The following is a 16,779-nucleotide window of genomic DNA, read 5'->3' as shown; positions in this document are numbered from 1 at the left end:
ACACACAAACTAAGGGCCAGAATCTCCCTGGAAACACGTCTGGCACATGTGCCGCTGTGGAGTCAGCTGTCATCGTCACCATGTGACCCGGACGTGAAGCATTGATTTGCACAAACTCCAAGAGGCGCGATTTAGCAAAGAGATCTCGGTGAAATCAACGTGAACCATAGGATCCCAACTTAACGTACAACGCAATACGTGCATGGCAGGTGTGAGGTATGTCAGCCCGGGGAAGAGGCTGCAAGGATTTAGACCAAAACGCTGACAGTAATGAATTGCCTCTGCTTGAAGGGATCACAGGTGACTTTTTTCTTTTGTGTTTTCCTTTCATCCCCAAATTCCCTGCAATGATCATGTATTGCTTTCCTAATCATACAACACCCCCCTCGCGAATGCTATTTTTAAAGCTATGTATAAAAATTTCAAGCATTATAAAATTTTTAATGTGTACAAAAGACATCTGGAAGATTGGGCGAGGGTGATGGATTCTGGGTGAGGCTACATTTTCTGAAGCGCACTTAAATTTTTTGGTTTTTGCATAATAAAACTGTTGCTTTTAACAAGGAATGGTATTGCACGTTCTGTCTTTGGACTTACATGAGGTCAAGGGCTCACTTTCCCACCTGCCCCTGGAGGCTCCTCCCCTCCCCCTCTGCCCACCTCTCCCCCTCCTTCCTCCCCTCCCCCACCCCTCCTCACTACCTTCTCCCCACGTCCACACTGGAGGGATGGGTGAGACAGGAGGGGCTCTGAGGACACTCTGGGCTGTGAGGGTGTTGCCTCTTTCCATGAGACCAGTCCATTTGGAGGACCCAGGGCTAGGCCTGCCCACCTGCCCTTGTGCAGTTACTCAGGACTCATCCCTGGCTCGTGGTGGTACTTGGTGCTCCCCTATGGTCTGAGGCTGTGTGTGCTCAGTCGCTAAGTCATAGCAGACTCTTCTGCAGCCCTGTGAAGTGCAGCTGGCCAGGCTCCTCTGTCCGTGGGATTTCCCAGACAAGAATACTGGAATGGGTTGCCATTTCCTTCTCCAGAGGATTTTCTTGACCCAGGAGTTGAACTCGCTTCTCCTGCATTACAGGCGGAATCTTTACCACTGAGCCATCAGGGGCTGAGGGAGAAAGTGACAAAGAAGCTGTAACTCAGACTTTCCCGATCTTTCTACTACTAGGCTTGACCTCTGGACTTCTAGGTTCATCTGCATTGTCCAATTTTAGCTAGCCTCCAGCTCAGTTGGCTTAGCTAGAATCCGTTACACCCTCATCTTCCACAACGCGTTTTGATGTCTGAGGCCCCGCCTTCCATGATGTCTGAGGCCCCGCCTGCCTTCCCCAAGGATCCCGTCATTGAAGCCATACCCGCCCCCCAGTGTCGCCCCCTAGCAGTCTTACATCCACATTACAGTGGATGTACAGTCTTACATTACCCTCCCCCCTCCCCCCCCCCCCCGCCCCTTCCCACTCTCGCTCCTTGGCTGGAAATTTCCACTCACCCACCAGGTGTTAGAGTTGAGCTGGTTCTAAACTGAGCTCTCTTTCCCCCAACTGCAATAGTTGTGAATAAAATCTGCTGGTTTTTTTTTTTTTTTAATACTTACTTATGTGGCTGCATTGGATCTTAGCAGCATCCTGTGGGATCTTTTGTGGCGGCACATGGACTCCTGATCAGTAGTTGTGGCGCTCCAGCTTAGTTGCTCCTCAGCCTGTGGGATCTTAGTTCCCCTACCAGGGATCGAACCCTGATCCCCTGCACTGCAAGGTGGATTCTTAACCACTGGATCACTAAGGAAGTCCCAGTGGCAGAATATCTTTAAAGCCGCGGCTTGGTGGCGGAGACGATGATGGCTGCGGGAAGCGGCGTGGAGGGGACAGAGGGAGGGGGCAGAGGCTTGGACCCGGGGTAGCAGCAGAGGTGGTGGGAGGAGACCCAGTAGGGATCTAGTTTTGAAGTTGGTCCGACACGATTCATGGAGGGATTGGATGTGAGGATGTGAGGGACTGCAAGAGAGGACAGTGAGGATGGGTCTGAGGTTTCTGGTCTGTTTACCTTAGCGAGTGGAAGGGCCACTTTCTAGGGGAAAATCGCCAGGAAGAACAGGATTTGGCAGGAGGAGCATCAACAGTTCTGGCTCATCCAGGTGAAATTGTAGGGCGTTCAGGGGGCAGCTGGCCACTGCAGCCTGCAGCACAATGGTGCTGTCAGAGCTGGGGCTTAAATTTGGGGCCTGGGTGAGCTCACCGATGAGACAGTATCGGAAGACACCCCGGAGGTCAGGGGAAAAGGGAAGAGCCGAGAAGGGGCCATGGTGGGTGGGGGATGGGCTGAGGGGGTGAGACAAAACCAGAAGCTGTCCAGAGAGTATTCCTGGGGGTCCTGGCCAGCGTCCAGAGTGGTTAAGACAGATGCAAAGTGGACACAGGGGAGCCTGACCCCCGGTGGAGGAGCAGAAGCCAAGAGGCATGGAATGGGGTGGGGGACCCCGAGTCAGGAGAGTGGGGACAGGGCAAGGGCCAAGATGGCAGAAGGGAAGCGCTCCAGAGGGAGGGGGTGGCTCTTACAGGACTCACCTGGGAAGATGGAGAGGTGGGCTGTGCCTCTGGTGGGAGACCAGATCGGGGCGGGGGGCGGGGGGGGCGAAGGCGTCTCCATGAAGCGAGAGTTAAGGTCATTAACTGAGAAGCCAGTGCGCATGAGGTGCTCAGGGGGCTTGAGGCAAGAAGGGAGGGTGAGAAGAGCCTCAGAGCATGGAAACGTGAGTCTGCTCCCGAAGGATCATTGGACCTGGAGCTGCCCTCTCCCAGGCCCCTGCTCGGTTCACAGACTCCTTGGCAGCTGTGCTGGGGTCCTTGTTTCCAGCGAGGCTGGGCCGTGTGGTTTTTTCCTGATTCCCAGAGGCCTGACTCTCTGCGCTGCACAGCTTGTGGGGTCTTAGTTCCCCCACCAGGGATCGAACTCCAGCCCTCGGCAGTGAAAGCGTGGACTCCTAACCTCTGGACCACCGGCACATTTCCCAGACCCTCTTATTCTGTGAGCCTTAGTGGACTTCTGTTTCCCGCCACCAAAACCTCCGACCCAGTGTCACCAACCCTAAGGGACCATCCCGGTCCAGGCTCTTATCTTGATGCCACAGTGCTTTTACCAGATGTATCAGATGAGCCGCTCTGAAACCCATTGCCCTGGAAGGTTGGAGGAGGGAAACTTTTGAGGCCAAAGATGAGTGTTTTTCAGTTGGGATGTCTTAAAGGATGTACTGAGAAAGGGCTGAGAATAGAGTGAGATGAGTGAGGCATTTGCCTGGGACGCAATATTTAAGGGTGGGAGCAGTAATCAAAGGAAATAAATACAATATTAAAGAAAACTTGATTAAAACAAAAATATCCATGATGAACAAAAACAATTAAAAATTTTAAACAAAGGCCACTGGTTTTTTCCCCTCCAGCTGCGCTGGGTCTCTGCTCCTGCATACGGGCTTTCTCCAGGTGCCGCCAGCAGAACCACTGCCTAGGTGCGGTGCCCGAGCTTCTCAGTGAGGTGGCTCCTCTTGTCGCAGAGGGTGGGCTCTAGGGCATGAGGGCCTCAGCGGTTGTGGCACGGGGCTGGGATCTTCCCAGACCAGGGGTCGAACCCACGCCCACTGCACTGGCAGGTGGATTCTCAACCCCTGGACCACCAGGGAAGTCCCTGTTGTTTATTTTGGTAACCCCTGCTAGGCTGTTGTGTCTCCAATTAAGTGAGTTTATCTGTTGATGTTGGTAACCTAACAGCTTAGCAAATGTGGGGCTTTGTGTATAGTCTTTTAAAAATTACTTTTTTCCCACTTGGGTCAAAACAGGGGAGGATATTTTCATAAATATACATGGGGTGTACATTTTTTCTTTTGGCTTTAGGCTTGGTTGGGGCACCACTTCCTCTAAAGCAAGGGAGAGGGAATTCCCCACTGGTCCAGTGGTTAAAACTTGGGATTTCACTGCCGAGGACTTGAGTTCGATCCTTGGTCGGGGAACTAAGCCACGCGCGGCCAAAAATAAATAAAGAGACGGAGGAACGTGAGCCCCAGAGGAAGGAAAATAGGAATAATTTGGCCCGCCCGCTCAGGCTGAGGCTTCTTCCCGCGTGACGTTCCCGCCTCGGCCAGCAGGCGTCACTGTGGGGCTGCCTCACTGGGTCCGCGTGGCAGGGAAGGAGACAGCCTCTGCACTCGCGTTCCTGACACCCCATCGCTCACCGCCAAGGGGAGCTGACCCACTTGCTCTTCTCGGTCGGCGACAAGGTTATTCCTCAGCACAGAGCACAAAACAAAACGCCAGTCACTGCTCCTGTACCCGGTAGCCTCCTGCCTCCAGCCTGCCACCCACCAGGACCCGGTGAGCCCTGCCGAGCATCATCGCCTCTGTTCAGACTTTTATCAGGTCCCTCCTCAAGCAACACCCCTCCCCCAACTATAGGGTAAATCACCAGTTGCCAATGTCCCCTCTTTGTGGGGTGGGCAGTGGAGAGAATCTTTCTCCAGAGCCGCATTCCAGAAAAACTCCCATCTCCGAGGCCCCTTCACCACACTCCGGTCAAGAGAAGTGAAATGGGGAGGGATTTTTCTTTCTAGAGACTACCCCCCACCTCCGACCACAGATGTCCCTTCTCTTAGCCACAGCCACTGTGGGGACCACAGCCACGCGGTCCCCACCGCCACCCAGAGCCCTCTGGCTCTGGCTCAGTCTGAGCCCACCAGGGACCATGAGGCCCGGAACCTGGAAGTCTGGCAGTCACTCATCTTAGCCAGCTCCTCGCCCACCCCCGCCGTCCTTCTCTTTGTTGCTTCCAATGACCTGGCGGTCACTTTGTCCTGAGCATTCCCACATCCCCAGGACCATGGCATGCATCCTCGGTCTCCTCATACCTGCCTCGCAAGACAGGTCTCATGTTCACTCCTATTTTAAATTAGAGGTGACCCATGGCTCGGAAAGTCTGAGTGACTTGCCCAAGGTCACACAGCGTAGGGAGACAGTCCCTGCAGAGCCGGGCGCTCTGTCCCTGGAATAGCCTTGCCCTCGCTCCATCCTCTCCAGCCTGCACGTGCCTCCTATATCGGTGAAGCGCCCAGCTCATTTTTGGCCCCAGGTACTGGTCTTGCTTTCTAAGAGTGGAGTTTATTTATTCCCTGGATTGCTATCCAGCACCTCGGCTGTGCCAGGTCCAGGCAGTGGAGGCTCAGGCTTCATTCAAGGAGTTCACGGCCTGGAGAGATGAGACTTTCCTTGTGTGTCAGCTGAATCTTCCCAGGCAGCCGGAGCCCTCCCCAGAGGCAGACGCTGCTTCCTGCTTCCCCTGCAGCCCACCCCGGGGGTGGTGACCTCCCGGTCGCTCTGCTCCTCGGGGAGTTGTGCTACTGACTGTTGCCGCCATCAGGGGTGGGGGCTGGGCAGGCCTGGCCTGAGGCTGTGGAGTGGGAGACAGAAGGGGCTGGGAGCTGAGGGTTCAGGGTGGTCCTACGGGATAAGGCTTATAAGGGCAGACTTTCTCAAACACCCACAGGCTACCCCACCCATGAACCTCATGCGGCAAGCAGGGTATGGGACAGCCAGCTCAGGTCTGGAAGGTCAAGGCCTCGCCCTTGGCTTGCTTGGCTCACTAAACTAGCAGGACCTTCCTTTCCGAACATCTCTCCCTGGAGTCTTCCCTCGCTTATCCTATCCGCACCAGGGAGATTTCCAGAACAAAAGGTGAAAAGTCTCCCGGACATTTTAAAACAAGCCCAGACTCCCTTTCTGCCCCACCCCACCCCCAAGAGCCCAGCTTCCAGTCTGCAGCTCTGTGATCCCGACTGAACCACCAGGGGGATCCGCACCACCGTCCTGAGCCCCAGTCAGAGGGGACCGCGACCAGCCAAGGCTGAGACGCAGGTGAGGGGGGCCCTTGGTGGGGAGGTCACCTTCCAAGAAAAATGCCCCGGTCTTTAACTCAGGATGGGGAGACAGAGGCGAGGGGCAGATGGCAGGAAAAGACCAAAGGAGTGTGCACAGACACGGGAAGAACGAGTCTGTTTAATGACACGGCTGGGTCTGGTTACAAACGCCAGAAACTACAAAAGGAGGACAGGCAGTTACACAGACGGCTGCACGAAGACGGGACGGGAGGAGGCGAGCATGGAAACCACAGCAGCGAAGCATCCTTGAGGACGACACGCACAACCCAGGGGCACACATGGGCGGGGGAATCCCAGCAATGCCGACCTGGATGGATGGACAGGCCCGACCACCAGCCAGCAGCCAGGCGAGGCAGGGGAGGGAAGGCCCGTGGCCCTCAGAGTGCCAGGACGAGACAGAGGCATCTGGTCCCATCACCACTGCCCTGCCTGGCAGATAAGCAGCCTGGATTCCCTCCCACTGTCTTAGCGGCAAAGGCAGATGGAACCTGGCATTCCAGGTTTCTTGACCACGGCCCTTCCCCTGCTGGCTGCAGTCACCCCGTCCAGAACTTCCGGCCCCCTCTGCCTGCCCCGGCCCATCTGGGGGCAAGTCAGGAAGCCACCTCCTTTTGTAGGGGGCAGAGGTAGGGCGCGCCAAAACCCTTCTGTCTCGAGAGCTGGGATGTGGGCAGCTGGTCAGAGAGAAGGGTCTGGGCTTTGCTGGCGAGCTGCGTTGCCTCCGCCCTGCCATGTGGCCCTCTCTGTGCATCTGTGGGACCCCCATTGTCTCTTCCAGAACACTCTGATCTCTGCCCAGAAGCTGCCAGGATCCCTAGGTGGGCAGAACCGAAGCCTCATACGTACCTCTGGGCCCCACCGTACACATTATAAGATATGTATGTATATATATATATATTTATATAGAGATTGGATATAGAATATATCTGTATATGCAATAGACATGTGCATGGTACTCTAGATAAGTGATGCGGAGACCAGACCGGCGTGTGGCCAGGCAGATAGAAACAGGCCTCTTCGTTCCTCGAGTGACTCACAGACCTGTCCCTGATCCCCGCCGGTCTCTAACAGTGAGTAGAAAAGCTAAGAAGGGTGTGCCCGGCTCTTCAAGGAGGGAGGGTCCCCCATCCCCACAGGCCACCCGCTTTGGCGCCCTTGGAGTCAGCATCCGGGTAGCCGGTATCACCTCCCGGTGGCTCCGGGGGGGACTGTGGCCCAGGCGGAGGCAGCCTCTTTCCAGGAAGATGAGTCAGGGATTCTTCCAGCTTCCTTGGCACCCAGAGATGGAGGGTCTTCAGAACTCGGCCTTCTGCTCAAGGTGCTGCCAGGGACGGGGGAGAAGAAGAGGGTCCTATGGCCCCGAAGAGGGCAGCGTGGCCGGTGGGCTGTGGATGAGACAGAAGGAGGTGACAGGTTACTAGGGCCTCGGCATGGGGCCAGGGGACCTTTGCGGAGGGGCCAGGGGTCAGGGACTGGTGAGATAGACACTACCCTCCTGGAGACCCATGTGGGGCCCCTGAAAGGAGCCCACTGTACCCAGCTTCTAAGGCCCTCTTCTGCCAGGAACCTGCGGTACGACCTCCGCCAGCCCCCTGAGCCTCAGCTCTTTTCCTCTAAATCCTGAGTCCTGCCTGCAGCGCCCACCTCCATGAGAACTGAGTGATGGAACTGCCTGAAAGTGTTTCACAAACTACAATGAACCATATAGACATGAGTGCTTGTCCTCAGTTGTAAGATGCGGACACTCCCAGGTTGGCCTGTGGTACCCCCTCGGGCCACCCATGGGTGTCCCCTTGGCACTCACCGCCCCCCACCCCCACCGCCACCTCCTGACTGCCCCCATCAAACCCACACACACACACTCACACACCCACACACACCCTTAAGCAGAGACAGTTCAATAAACAGTGGCATCTGGCCCAATATTGCGTCTCTGATAAGAGAAGCTAGATGGAGGCCTTCTAGAACTCTGCCCTGGAACTCCGTCCCACCCTCTGAACCCGTTTGGACTCAGCAGTAGTTGGGCCTGCAGGCCCTGGGCCCAGGCAGACACACTCTCTTGGGGGTTACATCTGTGCCCCGAGGAGACGAGAGTGTGGAAAGGGATGAGGGGATTCCCCCAGAAACGTGGGGTGCTGGGGCCCAGGAAGGTGCAGGGCCCCGGCCAGTCCCCATGGTGGCCCATCTCCACGGAGCCCACAGGAGCAGAAACGGGGGAGGCGGGAGATTTCGGCGGTTTCCTAATGTTTAGGGTTTGGCAAGATTTCGGTCCCAGGGGTCCGGCTGAGGCAAGAGAGGGGAGGCGACGGGGCTTCGTGTCGGGAAATGCTGTCCATGTGGCTCTGATTCACTCGCACCGGCCAGCTCTCTCTCCCCGGCCCTCCAGGCCCCTATAAAAAAGCCCTTTTCTCTAGAAGCAGGAAGTCTCCTCTCCTGGCTGTAAACAAGCTCCTCTTTGGCGGCAGAGCCTGCCTGGGGAGAGGCGTGGGAGGGCAAACCCCCTTCCTCCTTCTGACCCTCTCCTGGCCCCTCCGGCACTTCCGGAAGCTCTGCAGGCCCTGCCAGCACCTCCTGAGCAGGTAAAAAGCCGCCTGCCGGCTTCCTGTCCATCTGCTCTGAGGTCTGGGGCCGGCCAGGGCCCAGCTGCAAACATCTGGAGCGGCCCCCTGGCTGTTGCCAGCAGTCCCCGAGGGCTCCGTTCCCTCGAGTGGTGCTGAGGCAGGGAAGGCAGCAGGAGAAGGTGGGGGCCAGGGTGGTCAGTGGCAGGAAGGCCGGGAGGCAGGGCCTCGCCAGGCTGCCCTCGGAGGACCTGAGCTGCGCAGGGACGCCTGCGAGCAGAGGTCCGGCCGGCCCCACGGGCCAGCTCCCAGCTTGGAGCCCCGGAGGGGGCAGGGGGAACGCCGCCTCTTCCCTGGGAAACTGCTGGGACTGTTTCTCTCCAACGCGTGTCCCGAGCCTCTGGCTGACCCCTGCTTCCCATTCCCTTCCCGCCCCCGCGCCTCTCCCCCCTCCCGCCTCCAGCCTGGCCTGGCCTCCGCCCCTCCATTGAGCTCCCAGAGCCCCAGCCCCAAGGGGGCCCAGGGAGGCTGGAGTGTTCCCAGCCGCCACGTCTGGGGGCCAGCCCTCCCCGAGTGCTCCAAGTCAGCTGGAGTCACCCGGAGACCACTGGCCACCCTCTCAGAGCCCGTCCCCAGGGCCTCACCCCAGAACTGGGAACGTGGACTCCGGAGTCAGCCCGGAAGCAACCCTCCCCCACACCCACCCTGCTGGTGTGCGTGGGAGGGACACCCACGTTGGCCCCGAGTGGGCTCGGCACGTGCGTGCATCCCCGTGATTCTCCTGGCTCCGGCCTGCTTGGAGGCCAAGGCGGGAGGGAGCGCTGCTCAGCACGAGATGAAAAACAGCCCCATGTGATGGGTGCCCGGGGAGGAAGTGGCCAGAGCTGGCCTGGGCTGCCTCTGGGCCTGATGAGCCAGCCTCCTGCCAGGAACCTTCTGAGCCTCTCTGCCTGGGGCAGCCTCGGTCTTGGGGTGCTCTGTGTGCCCCCCAAGTTCTAGGGGAAGGGAGGCTCTACCCAGGGAGAATCCGTCTGGGGCCCTTGGCATGAGTGGGCCTTTTCCTATCGTGCCTGTTCTTCTCTGTCCACTCCAGAGCCACCCTCCCTGGGAGTGTCCCTGCCCTGGAGGGTGGTCAGCCCCTGGGAGTCAGAAGAGGTGGGAGGCCGGGGGACAGGGGAGGACACGGCAGGGAGGCTGCCTCCTCACGTGGTGGCGTTGGGGACCTGCTGTACCCAGCCCACTTCCTTGTAGGCAGCGGTCACGTGGCTGTAGATGAGGCCGCGAAGCTTGGCCCAGGCTCTCTGCGTCTCGGGGGGAAAGTCGTTGGCAAATTCCTCAGCGATCACCTCCAGGATGACTCCAGAGAGGATCTGAGAACGAAGAAAAGGAAGCGGGGAGTGAACCCTGGGGTCCCCCCGCCCCCAGCCGCCCGCAGAATCCTGTGGTTGGCTGAGGGCATCATTCAGGACACAGCACCTGGCAACTTTGGGAACCAGACACCCTCAGGACCCAGCCCCATCCTGCTGCCCCTCCCAGGGACAGCCATGCCGGGGGACGAGGCTGGGTGGCACCCCGGGCTGTCGCTGACTGTGGGGCTCGGGAGCCGAATGGGGTTTGGTGTTGGGTGGCAGCGCCCATCCGGGGACCCACCTTGAAGTACACGGGCTCCACCTTGTGCTTGAGGGCGTGGGCTTTGCCCACCAGGGAGAGCACAGAGGACACCTTCTCGGGGTCATGCAGGTTCTCCACCACTGTGTTGAGGGCCCCCATGACCCGGCAGGCATGCTTCCGCAGCTGTGGGCTCCGCTCCATTTCCAGGGGCTCCTCCATGTGCTTGAACTGGCTGAAGTACTGCTTGGCCGACGGGAAGTTCACAAAGAACCTGCAGGAGGCAGCAGGCAGGTGCTGAGCAGGGGGCGGCCTTGGGCCCCACCCTGAAGTGTTCGGATGGTGGGGGAGCGCAGGGAGGACCCAGGAGGGGCACAGGATGGGGCTGGGTCCTGAGGGTGTCTGGTCCCCAAAGCTCCCACAGGTGGGAGAGGGTGAGGGGGAGAGGCAGGACCCACTCCCATGCCACCACGTACAGCCGTCCCTCAAACACCGGCCCTTCCTCTGGCCGAGCTGGTGGACATGAAGCCCCTCCCTGGGTCCCAGCCTTTTCCAGCAGTCAGATCTGCATGTCCTCTCCCAGGTCTCTGCCTTCCTTGCTCCCTTGCCTCTTGCCTTCCTCCCAGACACCACACGTTTTTCAAGGCCTGCTCCAGTTGCAGGTCACAGGGTAAGAGCCTGCCTTCTGGGAATCATGGGCTGGTGCTGATCTGGGGGGCAGTTAACTTTTCTGAGCCTCAGTTCCTCATCCACGAAACGGGCACCGCTGTTCCTTTCTTGAGAGTCCTTGTGGGATGTTGGGAGGAGGCAATGAGAGAGCTCCCGGCAGTGAGGACGCAGGGTGCTCAGTGAAGGCCTTTGTTATGATAAGGTCAGAGCTCTCTTCCTAAACAAAGGAGGGCCCCAACCATGACTTAACTCCTGTCACGGAAGGGAAGGGAAGGGAAGAAATGAGACTCAGTCCTCCTCCCAATGCCGTCCCTTCCCTCTTCACTTCGTCCCTTCCCTGCCTCCCTCCTCAGCCTGCAGTAAACAGTCATCGGTTGATTTAATTAAAGATATCACTTGATGTCACCTGCCTGGTGTGGTTCTGTAAGTCCTTCCAGTCTGTCTGTACATCTGACCTCTCCAGCCAGCCTGTGCACACCTTGGGGCAGACCCCAGGGTGATCTACCCCTTCCCTCTCGGGTTTATCTGCAATTGTCTAATTCCCCCCAAATATCACATCCACTATGCACGAGTCCTGGGTTCGATCCCTCGGTGGGGAGGATCCCCTGGAGGACGGCATGGCACCCCACTCCAGTTTTCTTGCCTGGAGAATCCCCATGGACAGAGGAGCCTGGTGGGCTACAGTCCAGGGGGTGCAAAGAGTCAGACACGACTAAGTACACAGCACGTCACATTCACTGGGTCGCTCTCCCGCTCAGAAACATCCCATTGCTCACCATTGTCCTACCGGACACAGTCAAAATTCCTTAAGATTCCAGGCTTGTTAGAAACTGCCCCACACCTGCTTCTCCAACACGGGGTCCATATTCTGTCCCTATGCACCAGCCCAACAGCTCCACTTAGCATCGGTAAAAGATTCCTCGGGTGAGCTGGCCTGCCCTTCCACACAATGGACCACCTCCCTCCTTCTTTCCGTGTGTCAGTCGGGCCTCTCCAGGAGCACACAGCCCGGGCCAGGGGGACTGTTTTCCTTCCAAGGCCATCAGTGGGTTCCCTGCCACCTTTCACGGCTTTTTCCCTTTCTACCCGTCTCGGTCCCACAGCCCCAGAGCAGAGCCCGGGTCTCACGCACCCTCTGACCCTTCACCCTGGCCCAGGGCCCTGCGGTTTGCAGGATGGTGATGACATTCGCGTTCCATCTCTCTCCCAGTAGGGACAGGGAGGTACGTGGCCAGACTCGATCAGAACTTATGTAACTTAACTGAAACTTCAGAAAAAGGAGGGACCGTCTTGGACCTGTTTTTTTCAGGTTGTTTTCACACCTTTGGAGTGTTCCCCTTTGTGATCAGAGAGAACTGGTAATTTGCTAAAATGACCCTTGGGGCAGGTCTCAGATCTGAGAGCTGGGATAGATGCAGGGAGAACAGCTGGCCCCCGCCACCCTTGCAGGCAACTAGACGGAGGCTGGCGGGGGAGTGACCGGGACACAGTCCACATGGAGAGCTGGGAGGGCCCCTCTCAGAGGCCAAGTGTGACCCTGGACAAATCACTTCACAACCTTCTGTCTGCAAAAGTGTGAGAGGAGTCCCTGCACCACTGCTCGCTACTTCACAGATATACTGGTGAGGACAAATGAGGTGATGGGTCTGAAAATACATTGGAAAAAAGCATCATAGTGCAGGACAGCTATGAAAAACGCAATCTGGCTTTAAATGGGGAATCTCTGACTTTGGAGATCTTACACGGCAATAAGAATACTAATTTCTACTTGGCTGGTGAACACCAACATGCAGAGCATGTCCATTTGTCGGGTTTCCTTTAATGCCACAACCAGGTGGGTATTATGATGAGGAGGTAACAGGGGCTATTTATTGAGCACTTACTATAGGATCTCATAAATCCTTGGGATACCATTCTGAGGTTGGCACTGTTTTTATCTCCATATCCTCAATGAGGAATTGCTGCCCAAGGCTGCCCAGCAGAGTGGGTAGCAGGACCAGGAAGGAGCCGGAGCAGCTCCCACATTGATGACTTCCCCAGTCCATCTCAGAGGCTGCTCTGCTGGGGATGGTGGCCTGGGACCCAGCGGGTCCGCTGCCCAACAACACCCAGCACCACGTTATGGCCCCAAGGAAGGACGGTCCTGCCAGGTCCCTCTTCTGAGCCGTGAGAGTCTAAGGGCCTGCACTCTGCCCCTTCATCCTGGGGTCTCTCCCAGGCCCCTGTGTTTACTCCTGACCCTCTCAGTCCCGGCCTGCGCTGCTGCTGGGAGAAGCCTCAGCGGCCAGCCTTGGGGAGTTTCTCAGCTTCCAGAGGCATCTGGGCTTCCAAGAGAGCCTGAAATAGGCCTGTCTGCGTTGGGGGAAGGCGGCAGTTACAACTGGGAGGGGAGCCTTCCTGGAGCATGGGTGCTCCCTCTGGGACTCTTCCTGCAGGGAAAGGAGGTGTGGGGTCTGGGCGGCCCCTCTGCTACCTTCTTGTGGCTGCTGCCTCCTCAGGGGGTGAGACTGGCCCCAGGGCTACTGTCTCAGGCTCCACCTGGCCTGTGGATGGCCCGTGAAAACAGGAGGTGGTCAGGACAAAACTGGTGGGGTGTAGGATCTGGGGAGGGGCCTGATCTGAGAAGCTTATCAGTCTTGCCACCTAACAGCGCCCACCCTGGGGCAGATAGCAGGTGCAGGAGTGAAAGAAAAGGGAGGCTGGTGGAACAGGGGCTGGGGGAGGGTCTGCTCCGCCAGCTTCTCTCCCAGGCTGGGCTGGGCTGGGCTCCGGGCAACCGAGGTGGGGTCAGGTGAAGTGTAGCCGGGGGTTATCAGCAAGCCAGATCTAACTGCTATCTTGGTCTTCTTCTTGGGTTAATTGTGGGCCTGCGCACTTGGTAAACACCTCCCCAGCCCAACCCAGTCCCCTCTGAGAAACCAGCTCCCCCCAGGGAACTAGAGGGGCACAGAGAGAGAAAGAAAACCTTGCTGAGAGCTCAGACCCTCCAGAAACACCTCGGGGTTCAGTTGCTTCCTCGGCAATTCCCTACCCCCCTTTCCTGGGGAAGTTGGGTGGGATCCCAGGAGTGGAGTTGTGGACACATCTCCTGTGCTGGGCTTAGTCGCTCATTCGTGTCCGACTCTTTGTGACCCCATGGACTGCAGCCCGCCAGGCTCCTGTCCATGGGATTCTCAGGCAAGAACACCGGAGTGGGTGGCCATGCCCTCCTCTCATGTCCTTATTGGCAAATGGCAGGGTGTCGGGACAAAAAATAGCCATGGTCCTGTTAACCTCACCTCATTTCCTTCTGGTGACCCGTGTGGGTATCCTCCGCGTGCATCCTGAGACCTCAGTGCTAAAAGCCACCCCCCCCCCCCCCGCAGGATGCAGTCTGGCGCATCTGTGACTCTGCGACCCACCGTGTGGGTGCTCGATAGTGCAGAGATGCACCTCCCATGTCTGATGGCTTGGGAACCTGAAATCCCCTCTTGCCTTCTCCACCACCCTGGTTGTTTCTGAGCCTGGGAGCTGCCCAAATAGCTGTCTCTTCCTTGGGCGCCCTCCTGGAACTCCTCAAGAGTGCTGCTTGCTCTTTTTTTCCTCCAAAATCTGTTTCTAAGTTGGAATCAGGGCACATCATTATGGAGCTGGGTAGGTCCCAGGCTTGGGGGAGGCAGAAGGGAGAGAGTGTGGGAGAAAAAGAGGAGCCAGAGATGGGGCCAAGCCTGGGAGACAGGCATGCACTTCAACTGTCCTTTCCAATGGGAGGTTTCACCCCATCTTTAAACCAAAAGACTGCCCCGATCTGTCCTAGATTTGATAGCTTCCCTCTGCCAGGACAGAGAGTTGGGGGTGAGTGTGGGTCTGGGGCCTCCCTGCCTGCACCCCCCAGGGACAAGCATGTGTGGGAAGAGAGCAGTGATCTGGAGCAGTAGTCAGGTACTAGCTTATGCACTCTGTGGGAATGGCATGCATGTGCACTGACTAGTGTGTAGGAGTGTGAATAACAGTGTCACTCTGTGTGTGCATCCCTTGGGGGCATGTGGTTCCTGAATGACCCCTGAGCCCAAGACCCATGACCTTTCCTCCCCAGACCTGGGGTTCAGGATGGGGCCCTGTTCCTGAAGCTTCTCCCTTTCCCTCCATCAAACTCAGCAGGGACTGTATCCGCGGGGACTGTTTACTTCTCCACTCACCTGCACCTCACCTGGGAGCTCCCTGTTGGCCTGGCCCCAGGGGCAGGAAGGGACCAGCTGGGAAAGCGGGACCTCTGGGGTCCACTTCTTCTGACCTCTATTCTTTTACCCTTTGCGCAGCCCTTCCAGGTCTCTGCATACGGGAAGGGGCTGAGCTGGAGAAAAGGGTTTGCTCCTCTTTGTCCTCTTTGGCTGATCCTCAGTTTTCTTGTCTCTAGAATGGGAAGCCCCCACGACCTCTATTGGAAAGGCCGTAAAACGTGTGTCCAAAACAGCTGCGGGTGGCTGAGGTCGCGGCGAGGTAGGCAAGGCTGGCTGAACCAGGAGTTCTGAGGCCCGGGAGAGGAGGGGGATGGAGGTGCCTTCCTTCTGTGCCTGGTTCCTAGTTCCTGGTGAGCCCCTCGCCCAGAGCTAAGAAGGGCTCGGCCAGGGCTTCGCCCACCCCAAGCCGCCCCAGGCTACCCGCAATCCCCCGACCGGCCCGGGCCCCAGTCGCAGCTGGGAAGGTGGCGCCCGAGCTCGGACCCGGGCCGAGCCCGCCTCTGCCCGGAGCCGCTGCCGCCGTCCCTCCCCCGGGCCCGTCGCCGGGCCGGGACGACACCTACCTCACCAGGATGGCCACCCCCACGTCCTCGCAGTTGGCATAGAGCCGGGCCCACGTCGCCTGCACCGCCTTCCTCTCCGCCTCGGACAGCTCCTCGCTCCGCTCCCTGCGCTCAATCTCCATCTCGCCCGGCACTTTCTCCATGAGCAGCTCCAAGCCCAGCCCGGCTTCGCTCGGCGACGGCGGGGCGCGGGGCGCGGGGCGCGGGGAGCCGGGGCCGGCTGCGTGCGCGGCGGGCGGCGAGTGGTAGAGCGCGCCGGAGGGAGGGAGCGTGTCTGTCTGTGCGCGCCGGGTGTGTGTGTGAGTGTGTGTGTGTGCGCGTGTGTAGGGTATATGTGCAGGGGGCGGGGGACCGCGAGCGGGGGGCGGGGATGTGGTCTGCTGGAAAAAATGTGAAAAAAAATAAATCTGCTCCAAACCCCCAAACCCGTGTCCGTGAGCCAATTCCGGCAAGGTGAAGGATGGGCGGGGTGGGGGCGACGCGGGTGGCGCCTGCCCGCCCTCCAGACCGGAGTTTGATGGCCGGGCGGGGCAGGGGCGTAGGTGTGGCGGAGGTACTGGGGGTCCCGGGAGGAGGGGGCTGGCAGTCACCGGGCGCGGGGCTGCGCGGGCCGCACAGGAGTGCGCCGCGCTGGTGCGGGTCTGGGGGCGTGTGTGCACCCTTCCCGCCAAAGGGAACTGACTCTGAGTCAAACACTCCCGGGCATTTGCGGCGTGGCCGCGAGCCCGACGGGGCGGAGGCGAGCCCCTCCGGCAGCGCCGCGGTGGGAGCTGAGCTCCGGCTCGACTCCCGCCTTCCCCGAGCCAGCCACGGGGCCCTGGCGCCACCCCCAGCGCTCCGGACCCCAGACTCCGAAGGGTTTGGGACTGGAGTCATCTCCCTGCTCCAACACCTTACAGGAAAACCCCGGTGCGGGGACAGGAGGGCGGCCGTCGAACTTGAGCGGCCAAGAGGTCTGAGCCCCTCTTTGCTTCCCGCCAGCACCCCTCCCCCTCGGTGCACGCACGTGGCCTCAGAAAGAAGGCCCTGGAGGCCCTGGGTGACTTACCAATGACACAGGCAGGCCAAAACCTGGGACTCCCCTAATGCTGGCCCTGGAGGAACAAAGTTTGAAGGAGAGGCAGCCAACTGGGCAAAAGGGCCCTGCGGTGGGGATGGCAGGATGTCAAGAAGTCCTGGGGAGGGCCAGGACATCGGAGCCATCTCAGCTGCCAGGGCCTGGGTTAGGGAGGGGTTCTGTG

General features: G+C 58.8%; 1 protein-coding gene across 2 annotated transcripts; it reads right to left on the bottom strand.

Moving 5' to 3' along the window:
* Positions 1 to 6,018: 6,018 nt before the first annotated feature.
* Positions 6,019 to 16,211, bottom strand: CYGB (cytoglobin). 2 transcript variants are annotated; one of them, XM_061392748.1, is made up of 4 exons: positions 15,539 to 16,211; positions 10,129 to 10,360; positions 9,711 to 9,848; positions 6,019 to 7,305 (listed from the first exon to the last, which is right to left on the bottom strand). In XM_061392748.1, exons 1-4 carry the CDS (start codon positions 15,679 to 15,681, stop codon positions 7,234 to 7,236), a joined length of 585 nt encoding a protein of 194 aa, XP_061248732.1. In that variant the 5' UTR covers positions 15,682 to 16,211; the 3' UTR covers positions 6,019 to 7,233. The 2 variants fall into 2 exon arrangements, with proteins under 2 accessions (XP_061248732.1, XP_061248733.1); XM_061392749.1 differs by having other exon boundaries at positions 9,685 to 9,848; positions 15,539 to 15,918.
* Between the last annotated feature and the right edge of the window lie 568 nt (positions 16,212 to 16,779).

The sequence above is a fragment of the Bos javanicus genome, chromosome 19, assembly GCF_032452875.1.
Source record: "Bos javanicus breed banteng chromosome 19, ARS-OSU_banteng_1.0, whole genome shotgun sequence".
Lineage (NCBI taxonomy): Eukaryota > Metazoa > Chordata > Mammalia > Artiodactyla > Bovidae > Bos > Bos javanicus.
Note: the sequence above shows the minus strand (reverse complement) of the source record. Positions and strands in the feature narration are given on the sequence as shown.